The sequence below is a fragment of the Egretta garzetta genome, unplaced genomic scaffold (genome assembly GCF_000687185.1).
Source record: "Egretta garzetta isolate BGI_Z169 unplaced genomic scaffold, ASM68718v1 scaffold251, whole genome shotgun sequence".
Classification (NCBI taxonomy): Eukaryota; Metazoa; Chordata; class Aves; order Pelecaniformes; family Ardeidae; genus Egretta; species Egretta garzetta.
Genome location: NW_009258952.1, coordinates 4,021,899 through 4,040,938, shown reverse-complemented (window position 1 = coordinate 4,040,938; position 19,040 = coordinate 4,021,899). Strand labels below are relative to the sequence as shown.

Here is a 19,040-nt window from a genome sequence, read left to right as displayed (position 1 = left end):
ATGAAAAAAGAAGGTAACAGAATCATTTATTATTTGATATACAGAGAGAAATATTCTGAGTTAGTTTTAATATGTAATAAAAATTCTAAAAAACTACAGCAGAATAATTCAATGGAAAGTCTGCTAGAATGCCTTCATGAGGGAGAAATGTTTTTATATTGAGGTGAAATACATATCATCTGATTTCCAAATGGGTAAGCAGTTCTAGCACTTTGAGCATTAGCAAATCTATGGGTTTAAAGTGAATTCGTAACTGTTTAATCTATGAATCCTGACACCAAAATTCATTGATTTCTAAGTGTTGAGCCATATTCTGGGGAAGTTCAAAGTGTGAGATTTTAATTTTAATTTTTACCAAATTTGAGTGATAAAATCTCTATCTGGGATTTTGTTTCTACCCTACCTAAGTAAAGACAGTGCCAATTTACTGGTTCTTCTCTTAAATTTAAATGTTTGAAGCATTTAAGCCAGAAGGAGTGTGAAGTTCAGCAGAAAAGTAGTGGTAAGAACAGTGTCCACATTAATTGAAAAAATTTCTGAACTCATTAGGGCTTAATATGGGAAAATTGCTTCTTATGTATCTCACTGACAGACATGAAGAAACATGGGTGTCACAGTGATCCTCCTGTCGAAGTGGAAGGACCAGGTGACCACAAGAGCAGAACGATAGCAAAAGAAAGGCAGTGGGAATATCAGAGGATTTTTGTATTCGGTTATTGGGACTATTGCTTCACAGGCAATGATGATGTAGAGGCAAGAGGCGTCCTGATCTGGTTCAAATAAGCACTCAGAAGTGGTTCTTTCATCACAAACTTTGCCACCTGTTTTGCTGGGAGCATGGTGTACCTGCCTGAAGGCCAGTCTGCAACGTGAGGTGCACAGCTCTTCTGTACTGTAACTAGTTTAGAGTATTTTTAGTCTATCCATAGCATTACTAAAACAAAGGAAGCTGTTTTTTTATAGTCTTATATATCTATAGTATAGTACTGCTCTGCTAGTGATCAAGTTTTGGTATGAGGTAAAATGGATTTTCTCCTTGCAGTTGGATGGGGATATTCTAAACAGCATTGCACTGTGTGTGTATGAAATAGGTTTGCTAGTTCTTGTGGATCTCCTTGAATGCAATTCAGCCTTTTGGAATTTGAGCATTAAAATTGACAACATATTGTGTATATATATTATCAATCTGACATGGAGAAAAGGGAAGACAGCAGCCTTAAAAGTTTTGCAAAAAAACAGAGCCTCACAGACTTTCAAAACCTGGAATTAAAGAATAGTTTAGCTCAGAAGGGACATCTGGAAGTCATCTAGTCCAGGGCCCCACTTAAAGCAAGGCTAACTTCTAGGTTCAGTCAGGTTGCTTGGGATCCTGTCCAGTCAGGTTTATACAGTCCCTGAGAGGGGAGATTCCACAACCTCTCTCAGCAACTTCTTCCAGTGCTTGACCACCCTCACTGTGAAGAGTTCTTTCCTTATATCTAATTGGAATGTGTCTTACTGCAATTAGGATAGTGTCCATTTCCTCTCGTCCTTTCACTGTGCATCTGAGAAGAATCTGGCTCCATTTTCTGCGAACTACATGAATTAAGACCCCCACCTCTGCCTTGGTCCTTTCTTTTCCCCGTAAACAAAGATGCCTCTCTCTGCTTCAACTTGTGTGTCTTGTGAGTTGCATCTCCATAGCCCTCCGCTGGACACTGCCCAGTTTTCCAGCATCTTTTGTGTACTGGGGAGCCTAAAACAGAAAGAATCACTTTTCTCAACATGCAACACAGCCCGGTACATGGCTAGCTGACATCGCCACGAGGCACGCTGCTAACTCATGTTTATGAAGTGAAGATATATCCTGCACAAAATTTGTAACCTAATTTATACCGCTCTGCCTCCTCTGGTCCCACTACCTATAAAACTTTCATTTTTCATTGCGTCCAAGCCATGTTTATTCAAGGCTTCCCAGTGCTAAAATAATTCAAAACGCTGGACTGTAAATTTCACTGCTTGTGTGTTGTTGCATACCCCTCTACACCATCAGGGGATGTCTCATAGGAGAAGTGCAGCATAGTCTGTATGATAGTTTCTCAGCTTGTTTCTAGCAAATCGCTTTCTTTTCTTCAGGGCGAAGGTGAGAAAGGCTCCAGCTGGTAAAAGCTATACAAGCCCTCTTTGAGCAAATATTCCCCTTTCCTCATGGAGTCTCTGTTTAAGGCAATTTTAGCCTGAACTGACAAAAAGGCTTTAGTAAGACAGACAATTCAGTCTAATAATCCAAAATTATGCATATGCAGGAGAAAATTGAAGCTTTTCCCTATGATTCTCAAAGTGCTCCACCATCACTTTCACTAGTGATTGTCAGAATAGCATACTATTTTTCTAATACTAATCAGCGATGACCTTATTTTAATTATCTATGTAGCACGAAAGCTGCTGAGATGCAGTGAACGTTTTTTCTCTCCATTCTTTTAAAAAAGGTTATATTTTTTGTTTCCTGCCTACATGAACATTTAGCACTTTGTGTTTATCACTGCACAGCATTTCTTACTGTGACCTTAATAAAAGGCCCATCAGTGAGTGTCCTTGGCAAAAAGTTAGTACACCTCTGGAATAAACTATGTGCATTGTTCAGATAAACCCTGAAAACTATTCAGTGTATAGAATATTTTATTTTTTTTATTGAAGCCTTTGGTACTACTCCTAAATTCTGTAATGCAGATTGTTTCCCACAAAATAGCAAACATATCTTTGGAAATAAAGCTGCTGCTCTTAAAAGATGATGAGATTCCTTGTGCAATAAAAAGATTTTGATCAGCACAATTCTTTTTTTTTTCTTTTCTTTTCTCCTTGGCCTAACCTTGGACATGATATAGGTTTTAGAAAAATCTGATTGATAGTTTTATTTTCTCTTCTTCCTTCAATTCAAAAGTAAGCCTTGTTGCTTCATAAGCCTTGCATGTGCTGATTAAGGGTTCCTTATCCAAAGCTGTTTCAACTGCCTTTTTTTGGACCCCATGAGACAAAACTTACTGGCCTGAAACCTTTTTGGTGCCTTTTTTTGTGTTTTTTATTTAGTTAACATTCTGTAAACTGGCTAGAGTGCAATGTCACCGAGGAGGAGCATGAGATTTAAGTTTTGAAAATTATCTTGCTAGTGGATTAAATTCATGATTCATTCCAGTTTCAGGGTTTCTCACAGGAGAGCAGGAGTAAGGCTTTCACACTTCCTCTGACTGAAACATTTTGTTAGTGGTGGTGCTGTACCAGGCTGGAGATGTCCATTCCTACCATTATCATAAAGCCTCACTTACTAAATCGCTTAAAATAACAAAATGACAGCATGTGTTCAAGTTCAAAGGAAGAAAGAGGGTTTGCTGTAATAAAGCCACTCACAAAAGTGCTGATAATTCAGTACCTATCCACAATTAGTTATGCGTAGTCTTTACAGGAAAACAGTATACAGATAAAGACCATAAACATGTACTGTCATCCTTCCTCGTTACTCAGAGATAAAAGCACAAGGTCTTTTTTGAATGTCATACCTTTTGATTCTTAGAGTTATCTAGTAAACTTCGGAAATGATATTGTGTCGCAATGTCTACAAGTCAATAAATGAGATGATTATTCTTTTCCAGCTGTACAAAACGAACGGGACAGGATAAGTACAAGAAGAAACACTTTTGATGGCTGCAACATTCCCTCTATTAGCACATTGTCACAAGCTGAGACACTCTCCCGTCAGGTACTGACATCTACCACAAAATTATTTGATGACTTTAAGACCATTTTTTCTGAAGTTAAATACTTTTCAGTTTCTTGGTGTATTAAATATAATTACTGAGATTACTTTTTTTCTACTTCCAAAATGCACCCAGCTTCCTCTTCCCAATGAAAGAATGAGTAATAGAATACACTCTTAAACCGAAGTCAATAAAAAAAAAATTCTACTTTGTCCAGGACAATATGTCCTAGGCACCTTTCTTAATAAAGCTTTATGGTTCTTACTGCTTTTAAATCAGTTGCTGTCTCAGGCAGCTGGTGGCATCTATCTATCCTTGAGGCTGGCTTTCCCATGAAACATAAGGGAAAAAATTGTCCAAAGTCATTACATTCAAAGGGGTGTGGACACTCATTTCCTTACATCCTTTTGAAAATCCCATTTTTAATATCCTTAGACATTATAAATAAGGCAAACAGAAGTGTTCCAACTGCAGAGTCTATTCACATCTCGCTTTTAAATTTTCTTTGTCTCATCTGAACTTCATTTTCTTTTTTTTTTTCCCTATCCAATCAATTGCTGAATGGAACAGTCTCCAGTCCTTTTCTGCACCTCAGATAAATCATGGTCATTGATTCTGCATTCTTGCACCTCTTACTAACTTACTTAGAATTTAACTGCCACCTTTATGATTTCATGCTGACTGATTTATACATCCCCAAATGTTTTGTAATCTCATCCTTTATCAGCATCTCTCTTAGGGTGGAACTGTCTGTAAAGGATTGATGCAGGAATTACTGGGTGATAGTCTTTGGCACATATTGCATGTCTGGGCAGACTAGAGGAACATAATGGACCTTCTTACCTTTCATACCTATACAGTATGAAAAATATACCTATTTTTACCTCCTTAGTAATTCTTTGAATTTGCTTATTGTGCTTTTTTAGTGTTACTCCCTTAATCATTTCCAACTGGTATATGCAATCCAGAAACAAGAGCTGTCTTAAACAGAATCGCATCCTCAGACTTTTCATGCAACAAAGTTCTTTTCAGCTGGTAGATTCCTGGCCTAAAACATCACCTTGTTTATACACACAAATTTATTCTACTTATTATTTGGTATGTTGTAGTAGGAGAGAATTACTCACACTGTGCCAAGCATATGTGAAGATACACTCTTGGCCTCAAAGACCAAGAAGTCACATTAAAATGATGGAAAAGTAGTCTTAAAAGTCCTTGCTTTTCCTTCAGTCAAATGGGTCTGTAAGATGAGTTCAGTCCTGAGGAGAGACTTGGAGGAGGTGGTAGTGTCACAAATCATTGGCCAAGTCCTTCAGCTGTGAAATAAGGAAGAAGGTGGCATTCATCCCTTTTAAAATGTTCATATTAAAATAGAGAAAATTAATTATTTTGTCCCTGAATATCCCTTACAGGGGGAAATTGTCCAAGTACGTTTCTCCTATGGACCCAGGAGAGACTTTCTGGACTGTGTAAATATGAAAGGGATGTGCTGGACCCTTGTAGGAGTAAAGGCATGTGCCTCTGTTGGTTCCCAGGACAATAAGGATGTAGTGTTACATTGTCATGTCCATCAAGTCATTATGAGGTACAAGTTGCACCAGGAGAAGTTTCATCTCAATATAAGAAAGAATTTTTTTACAGTGAGAACAGTCAATCACAGGAACAACCTTCCCTGTGACGTGGTGGAGTCCCCATCACTGGACCTTTCTGAAGACAAAATAGGACAGGGTGCTAAATAATTTCATCTAGGCTCCCTTTCCCACAAAAGGTTGGATGAGATGATCTTTTGAGGTCCCTTCCAACCCTGGCTGGTCTATGATTCTGTGAAGTCAGTGACTCCTGTGTTGCACCCCAGAAATGTGAGGCAGGTTAAAGCACTAGAGAAATGGAAAGGAGAAAATTCACCACTTTGTATCCTTGTGAAGAGATGCAACCCTAGGAGTTCATAATAAAGTTCATGGAAGTCATCCCATGAATCCCCAGCAGAAGTTCACCAAGTAATTTCAGCACAGAGTCTATAATTTGTCCTATAAGATGTAATTTATAAAGATGCATAGCTTTGATTAAAAGGTATTAAAGGAAGGACAACATATTAAGTTGATGAGTCAGTAAGTCTAATGGTTAAACAATCTGCCTGTTCTTTACCTTCTTGAATTAACTTCTAGCTGGTGCATGATGGTATCTTTTTTCTGGTAGATCAGAGTGCCTCCTGCTATCAGAACTCTCTTCTCTTTGTAGGTATTTTGAATCATGATCAAGACTCCTCTTGCTCTTCTGGAAAAAATGAAATATGTTGAATTTCTTTACTCTCTTTCTGTACTGAAGGTTTTCTAGACTGAATCATTCTGGTAGTTTTCACCTGAATTATACTCAATATTTTCAACTTTGTTTTTGTAGAACAGATGCAAGAAATGGACTCATGATTTCAGCAGGGATTTCACAAATGCTCTGTCTACAAAGAGACAATACCTCTAACCTTTTTTCCTTCACGATAGCCTTTTAATTCTGTGTCTGAGGATTTTTTCACCTGCTTAGCTGCTCTTTTTCCCTGGAACTAATGTTCAGCTGGTTAACTGCCGTTAATATCTAAGCCGTTTTCAGGGGTTTAGACTACTGAATTATGTAGGAAGCACTGAGCTTTAGTTCAGAAGTGCAGCTCCTTTTGATGACCCAGACATAATAGGGTTTCACCACAGATCCTGCTGGAGAATTTAATGTGGATCTGGGAATGAAGGGGATCTGGTAGGAGTCAACCTAAATAGCATCCACAATCCTGAAATTTGTAGGTACACAGTATTGGAAGATCAAACAATTTTTTGGGGGGTCGGGTGGAAGATAATCAAACTACAGAATTTCCTGACTATGCTTTCTGTAATAAAATGTAAGGTGAAAGTCAGTTTCATAGGTCTTGTACAGAGGTGGGGTTTTGTTGTGGTGGTGGTTTCTTTTTCTTTTTCTTTTTCTTTTTCTTTTTCTTTTTCTTTTTCTTTTTCTTTGTTTCCTTTTCCTTTTCCTTTTCCTTTTCCTTTTCCTTTTCCTTTTCCTTTTCCTTTTTCTTCCCTGGTATGATAGCAGCTATAAACTGACCTCTTCTCAGGCTTGGTTTTATCTTAAGTTGTCTTTCCTGCCTGGCTTAAGAGAAAGCCTGGTTTTGTTCCTTTCCTTGAAAAGTCATTAAGAATTTCAGTATTTGGCTCAGTGATTATGTGAAAGTGCCCCAGCTTCAGGCCCAGGAAGATATTGCTCTCTTCTTATTTCACAGAACACTGTTCACTGCAGGTGGTCTAATGCACACTCATATCCTTTACATTTGCTCTGAAATGTCTCAGGCCTCTGCCTAGACTGCTGCTTTATCATTACAAACCATTCTCCTCCAGGCACTAAAACCCCCCTGTTTTACCTTCTAAAGTTAATGATACTTATCTGTTCACTAGAAGAACATGTTACCCCTTTATCTCTCTCTCTTTGCCCTTAATGTTACTGCATGCCCCTATGAGCTCCTTTTTTTCCTGAAATGAAGTAAATGTCAACCATTTTAAAGGAATAAAAAAATCCCACTCCCTCCTACAAATAATAACGGCTCTGGTGTATTTAAGAATAGTATTTTGGAATGAGAAGATATTGTATCATGATATGAATAGTGTGATTTTTAACATACTGTAATACACAGTGGTAATAATGAGAAAATTTTATCATTTACATGCAGACTAATGATCCATATGGTCAATGAATTTCTCAAGAGCATGCATGATTACTGTTGTGATTTTTTCGTAAACGTGCTGTTAACCAGTGAAAATGCAATTATATGAAATTTAACATGGTTAATTTTTTGTCTCACTATGGCCAGATCTCAGTCTCCAGTCCTGGTGCTAGCACTGACATAAATGTTAAGAAAATTGCTGGTATTAGTGATGTCTGTGAATCTATGAAGCAACAACTCTTGGTCCTGGTGGAATGGGCTAAATATATTCCAGGCTTCTGTGAATTACCACTGGATGACCAGGTATAAGAGGAGACCAAAGAGAGAAATTTAATTACTGTCCTGTTATTTCTATAATGTTTAAATATTATGATTAACCACTCATTTTACTTTGATCAAATATAACTGGGTGCTAGACCTACCATATTAAAATTTTTTAAAGTTTTGAAGTAGTACCACCACAAAAAACCAGAGGAAATTGATAAGGCTCTAGCACATTAACAAAAAGAAGCAGCCAACCAGTATGTCTTTCAGTGTTTTGTGCTTTTTGTATTCTTTTGGAAGAAGAGATACCAAGCTGCATGCCAAAATGAAAGAAGTCTTGTAAAAAAAGCCATATTTTTTTTCTGTCCTTGCAGAGTGTTTATTTCATGTTCACCTTTCATTATAATATGATTTAAGACAGCATGTTATTTAATTTGAAGCAGATCTTCTCTACTTGCAAAAAATAAAAGCCATTAGAATCTCAAACAAATGCCAAACATACTGATATCAATCCATAGCAAACAATCTTTCATATAATACAATGTAATAAAAACTATGCTGTATGTAATGAGTGCATGTGGGGAAAAGCATCAAACCTTGATAATTCTTAAGGGTTTTTATGACAGAGGTCTGATCTATCATCACATCTGTAATATATCCTGATGTATTACTGGGTTTCGGAGTAAGCTGTGCTGGCACACCCAGAACCAGTCTCTCCACGTTGCGATAAGCAGTTCTCTCACTGGCCACCTGGGCAGGAGGTTAATTCACAGCTCAGGATCTCTTGATTCCAGTCCACCAAAATCTGATTCAGCTTGAAAATAGCTCTGTGAAGTGGAATTGAGTAAATCCTTCTTTTTGCCTCTTTGGTCTCAGTTTTAAACAAAATCCTGCAGGGAAGGTTAGATCATCCTTGATTGAGACTCAAACTGAGCTCATTCCCTCTTATACTCTTCCTGAGGAATATGGAGGTGTTTCAGGCCCCAGAAGATCCCCCCAAAATAGGAGCTTAATGATGTCTTTGCAGACCCCACAGAGTACGATATGTGTGCATAAGCTCAACTTTAAGTTAAAAATCCCTTCATATGAAAGGAGAATTTAAAATGCATTAGTTACACTTGGGAAAAAAAAGCAAAAATATTGCTGTTTTTATTGTTGAGATGACGTGAAGGAAAAGAGAAGGGATCAGACCTCATTAAAAATTTCCTGTCTGCATTAAAAAAAAAATCAGCTTAGAAAGATAGGCTGAAAACACCGCTGCAGCGCTTGAAGAGTACACACTGGGAAATGCTAAGGAACCTTAAGTACCTTAGAAGAGTAGTGACAAAGGTATTGGGAGTTAAAACAAATACCACTTTTGCATTTGTGGTAGCCTCTTTCTAAGGTGCATTGTGCATTTAATTATAAAATAAACCATCTGGTTTTGAACAAAATTATTCTTGATCTGGGAATCAGCCTGATTTGCAAACCGTAGAGCAGGCCAGAGCAATTAAGTTAACTATAGTGAGAACCTGAAAAGTCTTAACACATTAAGTTTTCCTAGGTGCTGTGTACCTTTCCATCACTAAGTATTGGCTTGGATTTGTAAGAAAATAATTACTTGCCCAGAGACGAGTTCCTTGAGGAAATAGAGGCCAGCAATGAAGTTTCAAGCAGACATTAAAAACAAAGGAAAGTAAATAGGTGACAAAGAGTAAACTAATGACCACATTTTTAAGTGCCTTCCTGGTATGAATCAGGTTTCTGTGTTGACAGTAGTGCATATTTTAGCATATCTGGCTTTGTTGGGGAAAAAGCTCTTTTAAGTGCCACATAAATTTTTCATTCAGGATGAGAAAAATGAAACACTGATAGTGCCGAATTTACTGTAACAGTTCTATCCAGCCCTCTGGAGTCTTTGGTGTCAACTTAAAACTCCAGAGAAAATTTTGTTAAGGGAGTAGGCACTAGGAAATAAATACAAGTATTATATTTATTGAGAAGTATTTTGCAAAGCCATATGTTTAGAATCTAGACCAAACGCTAGAAGAGACAAAGGATGAAAACTTAATTATAGTGTGCCGTTAGTACAGTGTTAAGGTTTTTACATTCACTTTTTTACAGTAGAATCTTAACAGTCTTAAATATGTGCCTGTACCTGAATACACTCGTGGTAATATGTATCCTCATTTCTTTTGCCCTGATTGGAACTTACTGCTCTATCTTCTAACAAGTCTGCTGTTTTTTTCTTGAGGTTGCCCTGCTAAGAGCACATGCTGGGGAACACCTGTTGCTTGGAGCAGCAAAACGGTCCATGGCATATAAGGATATTTTACTTTTAGGTAAATATTGGTTTAGTTTTAATTAATAATAATGATGTTGTAGTACATTAGCAACCATGTAATCACTGAAGATCACTGAAGTGGGACAACTGTTCTGGCACAGTCAAAGCAATACATTCTGTGAATGCTAAATAGCTATTAATGACATAATGTCACGTGCCCTGTTGCAGCAAAAGCAGGTGGACAGTTTTCTGTGAATTAATATGGCTAAAGGTTTATTGGATACCAGCAACCACAACTTAAGGGACATCCTGGCAAATTGTCTCCATACATTAAAAAACCATAACAAAACGACAACAAAAAAAGCTCATAAAACCCCTTTGCTTAAGAGAGGAGCAGCCAACCTATGGCCTATGTACTAATTTCAGTCTTCATGAAAATAATTCATCTGGAGCTTTCCCAAGGAGCCCTTCAGACATAGTCAGGGGACCCTACGGGCTAGAAAATTGGATAGCCTGTTCTCTGCAACTCACTTTCCCAAGAGCCCTCTCACTGCGGCTTTGACAGTCGCCACATGGCCATCATGTAAACAGCATGCCTGTTGTCCCCTGCCATGTGGGAGATGGGTGCATCCATGGCACAGTGAGGAATCACACCTGCATAAGCTTACCCTTGGTCACTTGAAATGGCTTCTTCACTGGGTTATATAAAGAGACCATGGCTGTTAGGGAAGGGGACGTCATTGCGTGGTGGAAGCATGTCTTCCCTTCATTCACACAACAGAGAGGCATAGTAACACCATGAGATGTGTAGGTGTGTGTATAGTGATGTGATGAGGCATTTGTTAGTGTTGTTTGACACAGCACTCTGCCAGACTGAAGTGCACCCTGCTAAAAATCATCTCATTAAACACGTGCAGCACTTAGGTTGCTCTGTGAGAAAATGCATAGGTCTTCTTGGACAGGATTTTTGATGTGAGGCAAGATTATGCAGCATATGGACTCAAACTAGTTTCGTCACTGGTGGTGTTGTAAAGGGGGCTTTCAGCTGCTTGTTCTCCTTCCTCTTTGGGCCTGCCATTTCATAGCTCTTAATCAGCTTGAATTTATTTTTACACATATCATAACATTAAAGGGACAGGAAGGGCTTGTTCTGGAGATACTGCTCTAACCAGCAATCCTTTCAAATGAAAAACTATACACATTACCTTCTTAACCTAGTTCTTTCTCTAGATACACTTCTACTGACAAAATTAACAGAAATATTTGCAGCTTTATTGGGATTAGTAGGTAATAAGGACAAATAATGAGAAAATAATAAGCAGAAAGTTATAGTCAGCATCAACAACATCAGCGTATGTACTGAAAGGAGAAACAACTTGAGGCTTCAAGGCTTATTTCTGATATTTGGAGGTAGATATCTGTATAGCTTATGAGTCATTTTGGCATGGATCTCTTGTGATATTATTATCAGCTTTTCAAAAACTGCTTGGTGGCTTCTGGAAGCTCTGTGGCTTTCCCACAGTTCTCACCATTTATGTGAGATGATTTCTGGACAGAAGGTGAATTAAGATGCTATGATGGAGACTTCTCCAAACTGAAAATTTAAAATTAAAAGAACAGGTAAAATTCATTCTTTACTGAAAATTTTAAGATGCTTCTAAATTTTATTAGGAGTAGCACAAGCATCTGTTAGAAACATTCCTGGTGTCTCCTCTGGAAGAAGGGTTCTTTGTCCATTGACAAATCCTGATCATTTAGCTTGGGATATATTATTTTAATGGGGGAAGATGAAATTTTAAGATCAGTTTACCATTATATTTATCTGTTATATAAAGATAAAGGTTTACTTGCTCCATGCTTGTGCATTCAAATATGTACCTCAATGTACATGATATGTAATCAATGACTGTACATGGTGTGGTGTATTTACATGCACAGATTATTTACTGGGTGTCAGCTGTATTTTGTATATATACTCTACTTGCAAAGAACAGTTTTGTATGATACAAAGGAGAGTTATTTCATAAAAAAGTATTAAACAATTTGATTAAGTAAAGTAAAAGGTGCTTTTGAAAATGGGCTACATCTAGTATGTTACATCAAAGTCTTTATATCAATCTGTATGTTGGTATTCTTTCTCTCCAAGGCAACAATTACATAATCCATCGCAACAGTACTGAAGTAGAGATCAGTCGAGTGGCAAATCGGATTCTAGATGAACTAGTTCGACCCTTCCAGGAAATTCAAATAGATGACAATGAGTACGCTTGCTTGAAAGCGATTGTGTTTTTTGATCCAGGTACCTTTTTGAAAATATCTCTCAAAATTATATACGTGATTATATCGAAAGTAATTTTTGTTGATATAGCATCTGCTCATATTATCTAGCTGGATGGTAATGAATAAAATGAAAAAAAGTAAGATGCTCCTCCAAAATCATAATCTGCCTTGACTTTAAGTTTTTGTAATTTTTTAAGATGCAAAGGGCCTGAGTAATCCAATGAAGATTAAGAACATGCGGTTCCAAGTCCAAATCAGTTTAGAGGATTACATTAATGACCGTCAGTATGACTCCCGAGGAAGGTTTGGAGAACTTCTGCTTCTACTGCCTACACTCCAGAGCATCACTTGGCAAATGATTGAGCAAATACAATTGGTTAAACTATTTGGAATTGTTAAAATTGACAGTTTGCTTCAGGAAATGTTACTGGGAGGTAAGATAAGAACTTGTTAAATTTACCATGTTGTATTATGTTGAATTTCACATGCTGGGATGTTGAAGGAATTGTGATGTAAGCAAGCTAAAGCCTTATTGTCTTGGCTGCTCATCTTGTTACAGTCCTACAGCCTCAGATTGTGCTGCCTACTTCTTAGTTATTGCTGGCTATCTAGAAATACAACTCCCTAGGCAGATGGAGGAATCCTTACAAATATTTCATGAAATCCACTGTTAATGCTGTCAAAACAGTGAAAATAAACACAGTGCTTAATATGGTTGAAGTCTGGTTAAATTGTTTAATGAATATCCAGAGGCAATTATTCAAATTGCCAATCAAAATATTTGCTCTATGGAAATGTAATTATTGCAGTACAAGTTGCTGGCAACAACATGTTCGTTTGAATTGATATGTGCTCATGTTATTTTTGCAGGTACTTCTAATGATGCCAGTCATCTGCATCATCCAGTACATCCTCACTTAGCCCAAGATCCATTAACTGGCCAAACGATCCTTATAAGTTCAATGTCTGCTCCTGTACATACAGAACAGATTTGTAAGTATTTGCAAGTTAGCCTTCTGTCATAATATTTCACTGTTACAGTTAAAAAAATTAATTAGAATGGTGGCCTGTCAGTGCTCATACAGTTATTTCATCATCATTCTTAAATTAAAATAATTGTGCGTTAAAAATGTATGTATATAAACAGTGTTAAGTGAGAGACTTTGGCCTGAATTTAATCTAATTTTAAAAATTCAGCACCATTCTGATGTATCATTGATTTCTCATGCACAATTTATAATAAACTAAAAATTTGGATAAGTAAAATATCCTATTGACCTAGCATGCCAAATGTAACAGAACTTCCTTTTGGGGCAGTAGTAGGTATATGCGTATGCAGAATAGGCTGGAATATAAAAATATGTAATTCTTCCTATATTCTTTTTCAGCAACTCCAGAAACTCCATTACCTTCCCCTCCTCAAGGCTCTGGGCAAGAATACAAAATGCCTACAAATCAGGCTTCGGTCATTGCACAGCAATCTATTTTGAAACAAAAACCATTGTGATGTTTCTCTGTCTGTCTTGCTCATCTGCCCTTCCTTCCTTCCTTCCCTCCCTCCTTCCCTCCTTCCTTTTTATGCACTAGATAAATTGGTAGGACACTTGCACATTTAAAATCTCAGGATGATAAAGGAAAATATTTCCTCAGCAGCCACTACTGTGGGTGTTTCTTACAGCACCTCATGATTTGGAAAGTAAATACTCACTGTTCTGACTGCCACTTGCAACTGTAACTGTGGACACTGAAGTCTGACAAATATGTATAGAGGTTGATATTATTTTTAGATCTTTTAACTGCACAGATTAATTTTTTTGTTTCCTGTTTAAATTTTTGTCTTAATATTATTGTTTTAGATGTATATCTAATTTTTTCGTTGTGACAGAACTGGTTAGTGCTTGTTTAGCTGTGAATTGCAGACATGAAAAAGCAGGTTAATCCAAAAAAAAGCCAAGAGTCCTTAAATAGTAAAACAGTAGGCTACCAAACAAAGCACATGTATTAAATAAAAAGGAGAAAATCACGGACATAAATACCCAATTAGTTTAAAAAAGAATCCTGGTTTGAAAGAACCATCTCTTTCAAGTAATAATTCAACAAAAAGTTGAATCCTCCCTGCTTACCTGTTTGTATGAATCAGAGGGCCTGCCGCGTGCAAGTATGTTTGAGGACTTTTTAAAATCTACATACACAGGAATGTCTGTATCAGTCAACTGGACAGTGCCGAGGCAGGGCTGCAGGCTTTTATATTGCTAAATTGTTAGAACAGCAACTGGTATGGTTTTTATTAAGGATTAATTAGTACTCTCCCAAGCAATTTCTGGGCATATTTTGAGAATTAGGCCAGTCTAGGACACTTTTCACTAGGCGCTTTGGATATAGCCACCTCGCTTTAGGGGCACAGAGAGTATAGCTAGGAATACGGCCAGACCGTGCCACTTGACCTCAGGGCTGGAGTATAGACTTTGTACTGTTTGATTTACTCATGTAAAGGTAGCCACTGTGTTTATTTGCCTAACTGGCTGATGAGTGCATGTTTCAGCAATCGCTCTGAACTTCACCTACAGAGTAGTTGTGGTTATGTAGTACTCTCTGTCTGGAGAGGTGTGGCTTGCTAACGCAAGCAGCAAACGTGTCTGAGTTCAGCTCCAGATGTTCCTGGTTTGAGCCATGGTATTTCAAGGCAGGAGATAGCCAGCACACCAGATACTCATTCTCTGAATTTTCAAGAGTTTTTAGAAGCCTGGGATGAGTTGACTTACTGTGACAAGCCCCCTTCTCCTCCTCTTCTTCCTCCCCTTCCAGTCTGGGGGGATCCAACATTGACTAAGTTTTGTGTCTGGAGTCTATAATAAGCCATTGGGTTTTGGACCCTCTGTGGATTTGCACAAAGGAAACTTTGTGAAACATGCTCGCTTGGGCATATACTCACTCAGTTACAATTTGTGAAAATGATCTGTTATGGTATATAAAGTGATCTGTTCTTCATACAATACCGATGTCATAAGAAAATCACCGCTTTGCACATTTTATTTATTCCAGACAGCAATGATTTTCCTTCAGTACTTTAAAGTAGACTTTCTTCCCAGAAGTTATGCAAGAGAGTAACAGAGTAAAAAGAGAGAATAAGATACGGCCGTTTGCTGAAGTATTGCAAAGCGAAAACATAGTGGAGTCAGAAATTCTGTAAGGTGAGATGTTGATTATCCTGAACCAGACACCTGCTTTAATCACAGCATCCCAAGATGCTGGCTTTTAAAAGTCACTCAAACAAACTGATGTGACTCTTCAGATACATTTTTGCGGGCAGCAAATGCAACACTGTAAATGCTGAGCTGACCTGAACATTCAGAAAGCTTTAATGAGAGTACACTTACCACCAAGCAGATGCCATGTTTCTTTGTGTTATTTTAAAGCAGTTGCTTTTGTAAAGTCTGTGTACAGTAGCTCTTAATGTTTACCTTTTGCTTTTTAGAGTGTTTTTCTTTTTGCTGGTTACTGTTTGTTTTTTATCAATGCATTGCTCTTTTTACAAGTCCCTTTTAGTATGAGTTTTTATGACAGAGTAAAGCACTGAAGTTTTGCCATTAACTTTAGGGCAGTCTGAACTGTGCTATTTTTACAAGTTGGCCACCGATGCTTAGTGAGGAAACACAGGTAAAGCATGCTTGAGAGGTACCGAGCAGCACAAAAGTTGACTGATGGAGTTCACTACTTGTCACAGAAGGAGTGTTTGGCTCAAGTTGGATCTGCATGACTTTACCAGGTCAGATTAATTAAGTCAGTTACATAAATGTGGCGGTATTGGTCTGACTAAAAACATTTAACTGGAAATAAAAGTAGTCTCCAAGTTGGCCATGCTTGTCTTATATAAGCAATGTGCATACTAGCTTAATGGGTTTAGTTTCCACACTGTACTTTAGATATCAAGTGTACAATAAGATGTTTTCACACACTGCCAAAATGTACTGGATGAAAAACATACTTTAGTATTTTATCTGACAAGAAGTTGTTATCTATTTTGTACAATATATTACATTTTTGAATAAGAACATCACTGTAATTTATTGGGAAAAGCTGATTTATTTTATAAATGTAACATTATTTTTGTAAACTTAATTATGAAAAATCAAAAATTGATTAGCTTTGTTAAATGCTAAATTATAATGAGATGTAACTTTATATGTTTGAACTCTGATACAAAGTTTTTGTGTTGAGCATTTGGAACTGAAATGGTTGCTGGAAATATTTCAAATGGACTGTTTTTCATCAAAGCTCAATAAAGAAAAATGAATGATCAAATGACACATTTGCCTTTTGGAAATTTTGTGACTATTTACATAAACAATGAAAATGCTTTATATTGCTTGTGTTACGAGTAAATATAAAACTGAAATATTTTCATCTCTACAGTACTCACAGCATCACAGAGTGGCTGGGGTTGGAAGGGACCTCTGGAGGTCATCTTGTCCGACCTCCCTGTTCAAGCAAGATATTGAAATCATATGAAAGAATACAATGGCAGCATTTCAGCTGATTCTACTGTAACAGGGCAAAGTATTACATAACTATGGTTTTCAATTTTTAGTTCTGACTCAGAAAAGAATTGAATCATGTTTAATTCCATCTGTCTTTAAAATGAAGCATATGTTCAACAGCCTTTTTTTTTTTCTGGACAGGGATAACTTAACAAATCACTGCCTTTCATTGCCTAGTGCATTGCTATTTAGGCTAATTTAGTTGCAACTAAGCAGTCATTTATTTTGTAAGTAAAGTATTTGAACACTTCAGAAAGATTCTTTTAGGTATTTTTTTAGCTAACCAGTATCTCTTCAGCCTTGGAAAGTATGTTCAGTTGTATGCCTCCTTTGAGCAGATTTTGAATAGAAGTGGGGGGTTTTTTTGATCTGGGGTGGTAGTGAACTCGGCTGTTTGCTTTTGTTCACATGTGCTCCACTCTGGGGCGCAGAGCTGCAGGGTAAAGCTGCCATGGGGGGCAGAAGAGGCTTCATTTCTGAATGCTGGAGATCTTCAGGTCCCTTCAAGAAACTTGTGTCTGTGGCTGATTACTCTAGGTGAAGGATTTCTCTGCCCTTTGCTTGTAAATGCTGACTTGGGTGAAGGAAGTTAATTATTTTAAGGAACAGAAGAGATTTTTTTTTCAGCATGCAATGGAGAAAACATAGAAAACCCCCTACATCTTCAATGCCATGAAGTGCTGACAGGCTCTTCTTTAAGGATTTCCATAAATCAACTTTACAAACAGCTCCAATAGGTGAATCAGGAGTGTATATTTTACAGAGAAAGATGGATATATTAGCTTTCAGTTCTAATCATTGTACAAAATTGCTCCCAACTAAGGAATTCTGAATGTGGGTGAAGGTATTTCTTGACTTTCAGGAACCTTCTGCAACAGAAAATTTAGCATTCTCAGAATATAAGAAGTAAATCCGTTATAGCTCTTGGTTAATATTTGTATACTTGGCAGTTCTGTTTCCACCTGAAGGATGTCTATCAGTCTGTGACTTGCTAAAAGTTTTTATGTCTTTCCAACAGACTATTTCTAGTTGTGCCCCTTCAATATTTGTGTTACTTATGCTAAAACATATAGAAAGAAAATATTTAGCTCCACATTTTCCAGTAAGTCTTTCATAAATCTTCTGTATTGGTTTGCAAATGTCTACATATTTCATATTGTCCCTGCTGCGGAACCATTAACTTTCTTCTTTCCCTTTATTCTCCCTAGGGAAAAAAAAGAAATAAAAAATATTTACTGCAAAATTTAAAGACATTCTGTTAACAGGTTTCTTTCTCTTCTGTTGTTTTTGTAATATAAAAAGAAAGGGAACATAGTTGTCATCCAGGCTGGCATTGATCACTACTTCCTTCTGGTTCCTTATTGTCTTATGACAAATCCAAATACTTTCATTAATTGGAAAGTTTACTTGTAAATAAAGAGCCGTCTATGAAGACAAAATATAAATTTGATTACAGAGAGGAGTTAAGGGGATGAACTGCAGGAAATATATTTTCAAAAATCTCTTCCATAAAAACTAAATTAAAATGCATGCCATATTTCTAATCAAATTTATAAGTGTTTCTATGAAAGGGTAAGAAACTTAAAGACAGAAATGAAATATAAAGACTTATACAGTGAAAGAGAACTTTCATCTTCTGTCACAATATGGAAGGAGGCAAATCATTCTTCCTGAGTACCGGCATACCTAAATAGCCTCTAACAGGATGGGCAAAATCTCATCAAATGAGAGAGCAAGCATGTTATGCCTAAAAAAACCTTCTTATGACAGTGATCTCTATTCCTTCATGTTGTGGTGGAGCTATGATTGCTACTGACATTATCTGGTAGTTCATCTGAGTTAAGTGTTAGTCAAAGATGCCACAGCAACACTAGATTTACTGGTGGGTCTGAGGGTTCTCACCTTCTCACTAGCAGTGCCTGATGTGGCCGCTGGTCAGGTCACATAATGGTGGTATGGCCTTGCACCAGAACAGAGCTCTTAATTGCAGCTGCTAATGATTTGGGGCCTGACACCACTTTTTGCTGTTGCAAGGGTGAATGCCACCGATGTCTTAACATGATGAGGCGTCCTTCATGAGGTGAACAGCAGCAAGTGTTGAAAGTTTTCCTTCAGCCAATCTGATGAAGGGGCGGTTTCATCTGAAGCTTAGGCACTGTGCTCTGAGGTTAGAGAAGAAAGCCCAGAAATACACATTTTTTTAAATCTCTTTGTCTTGGATCTGAATAGCACTGGCTGGTATCTTTGAGTCTTATTGTAGCAAG

The 19,040-nt window shown here is 37.3% G+C and overlaps 1 protein-coding gene across 1 annotated transcript in view; it reads left to right on the top strand.

Moving 5' to 3' along the window:
* The window catches only part of HNF4G (hepatocyte nuclear factor 4 gamma), an 18,644-nt gene extending 4,899 nt beyond the window's left edge, over window positions 1–13,745 (top strand). The window contains 8 exon segments of the mRNA XM_009634483.2: window positions 1–13; window positions 3,627–3,733; window positions 7,579–7,734; window positions 9,929–10,016; window positions 12,105–12,257; window positions 12,436–12,672; window positions 13,109–13,231; window positions 13,627–13,745. The exon segment at window positions 1–13 is cut by the window's left edge and continues 9 nt beyond it. Of these exon segments, the coding sequence (XP_009632778.1) occupies window positions 1–13; window positions 3,627–3,733; window positions 7,579–7,734; window positions 9,929–10,016; window positions 12,105–12,257; window positions 12,436–12,672; window positions 13,109–13,231; window positions 13,627–13,745 (996 nt within the window).
* Window positions 13,746–19,040: the final 5,295 nt, after the last annotated feature.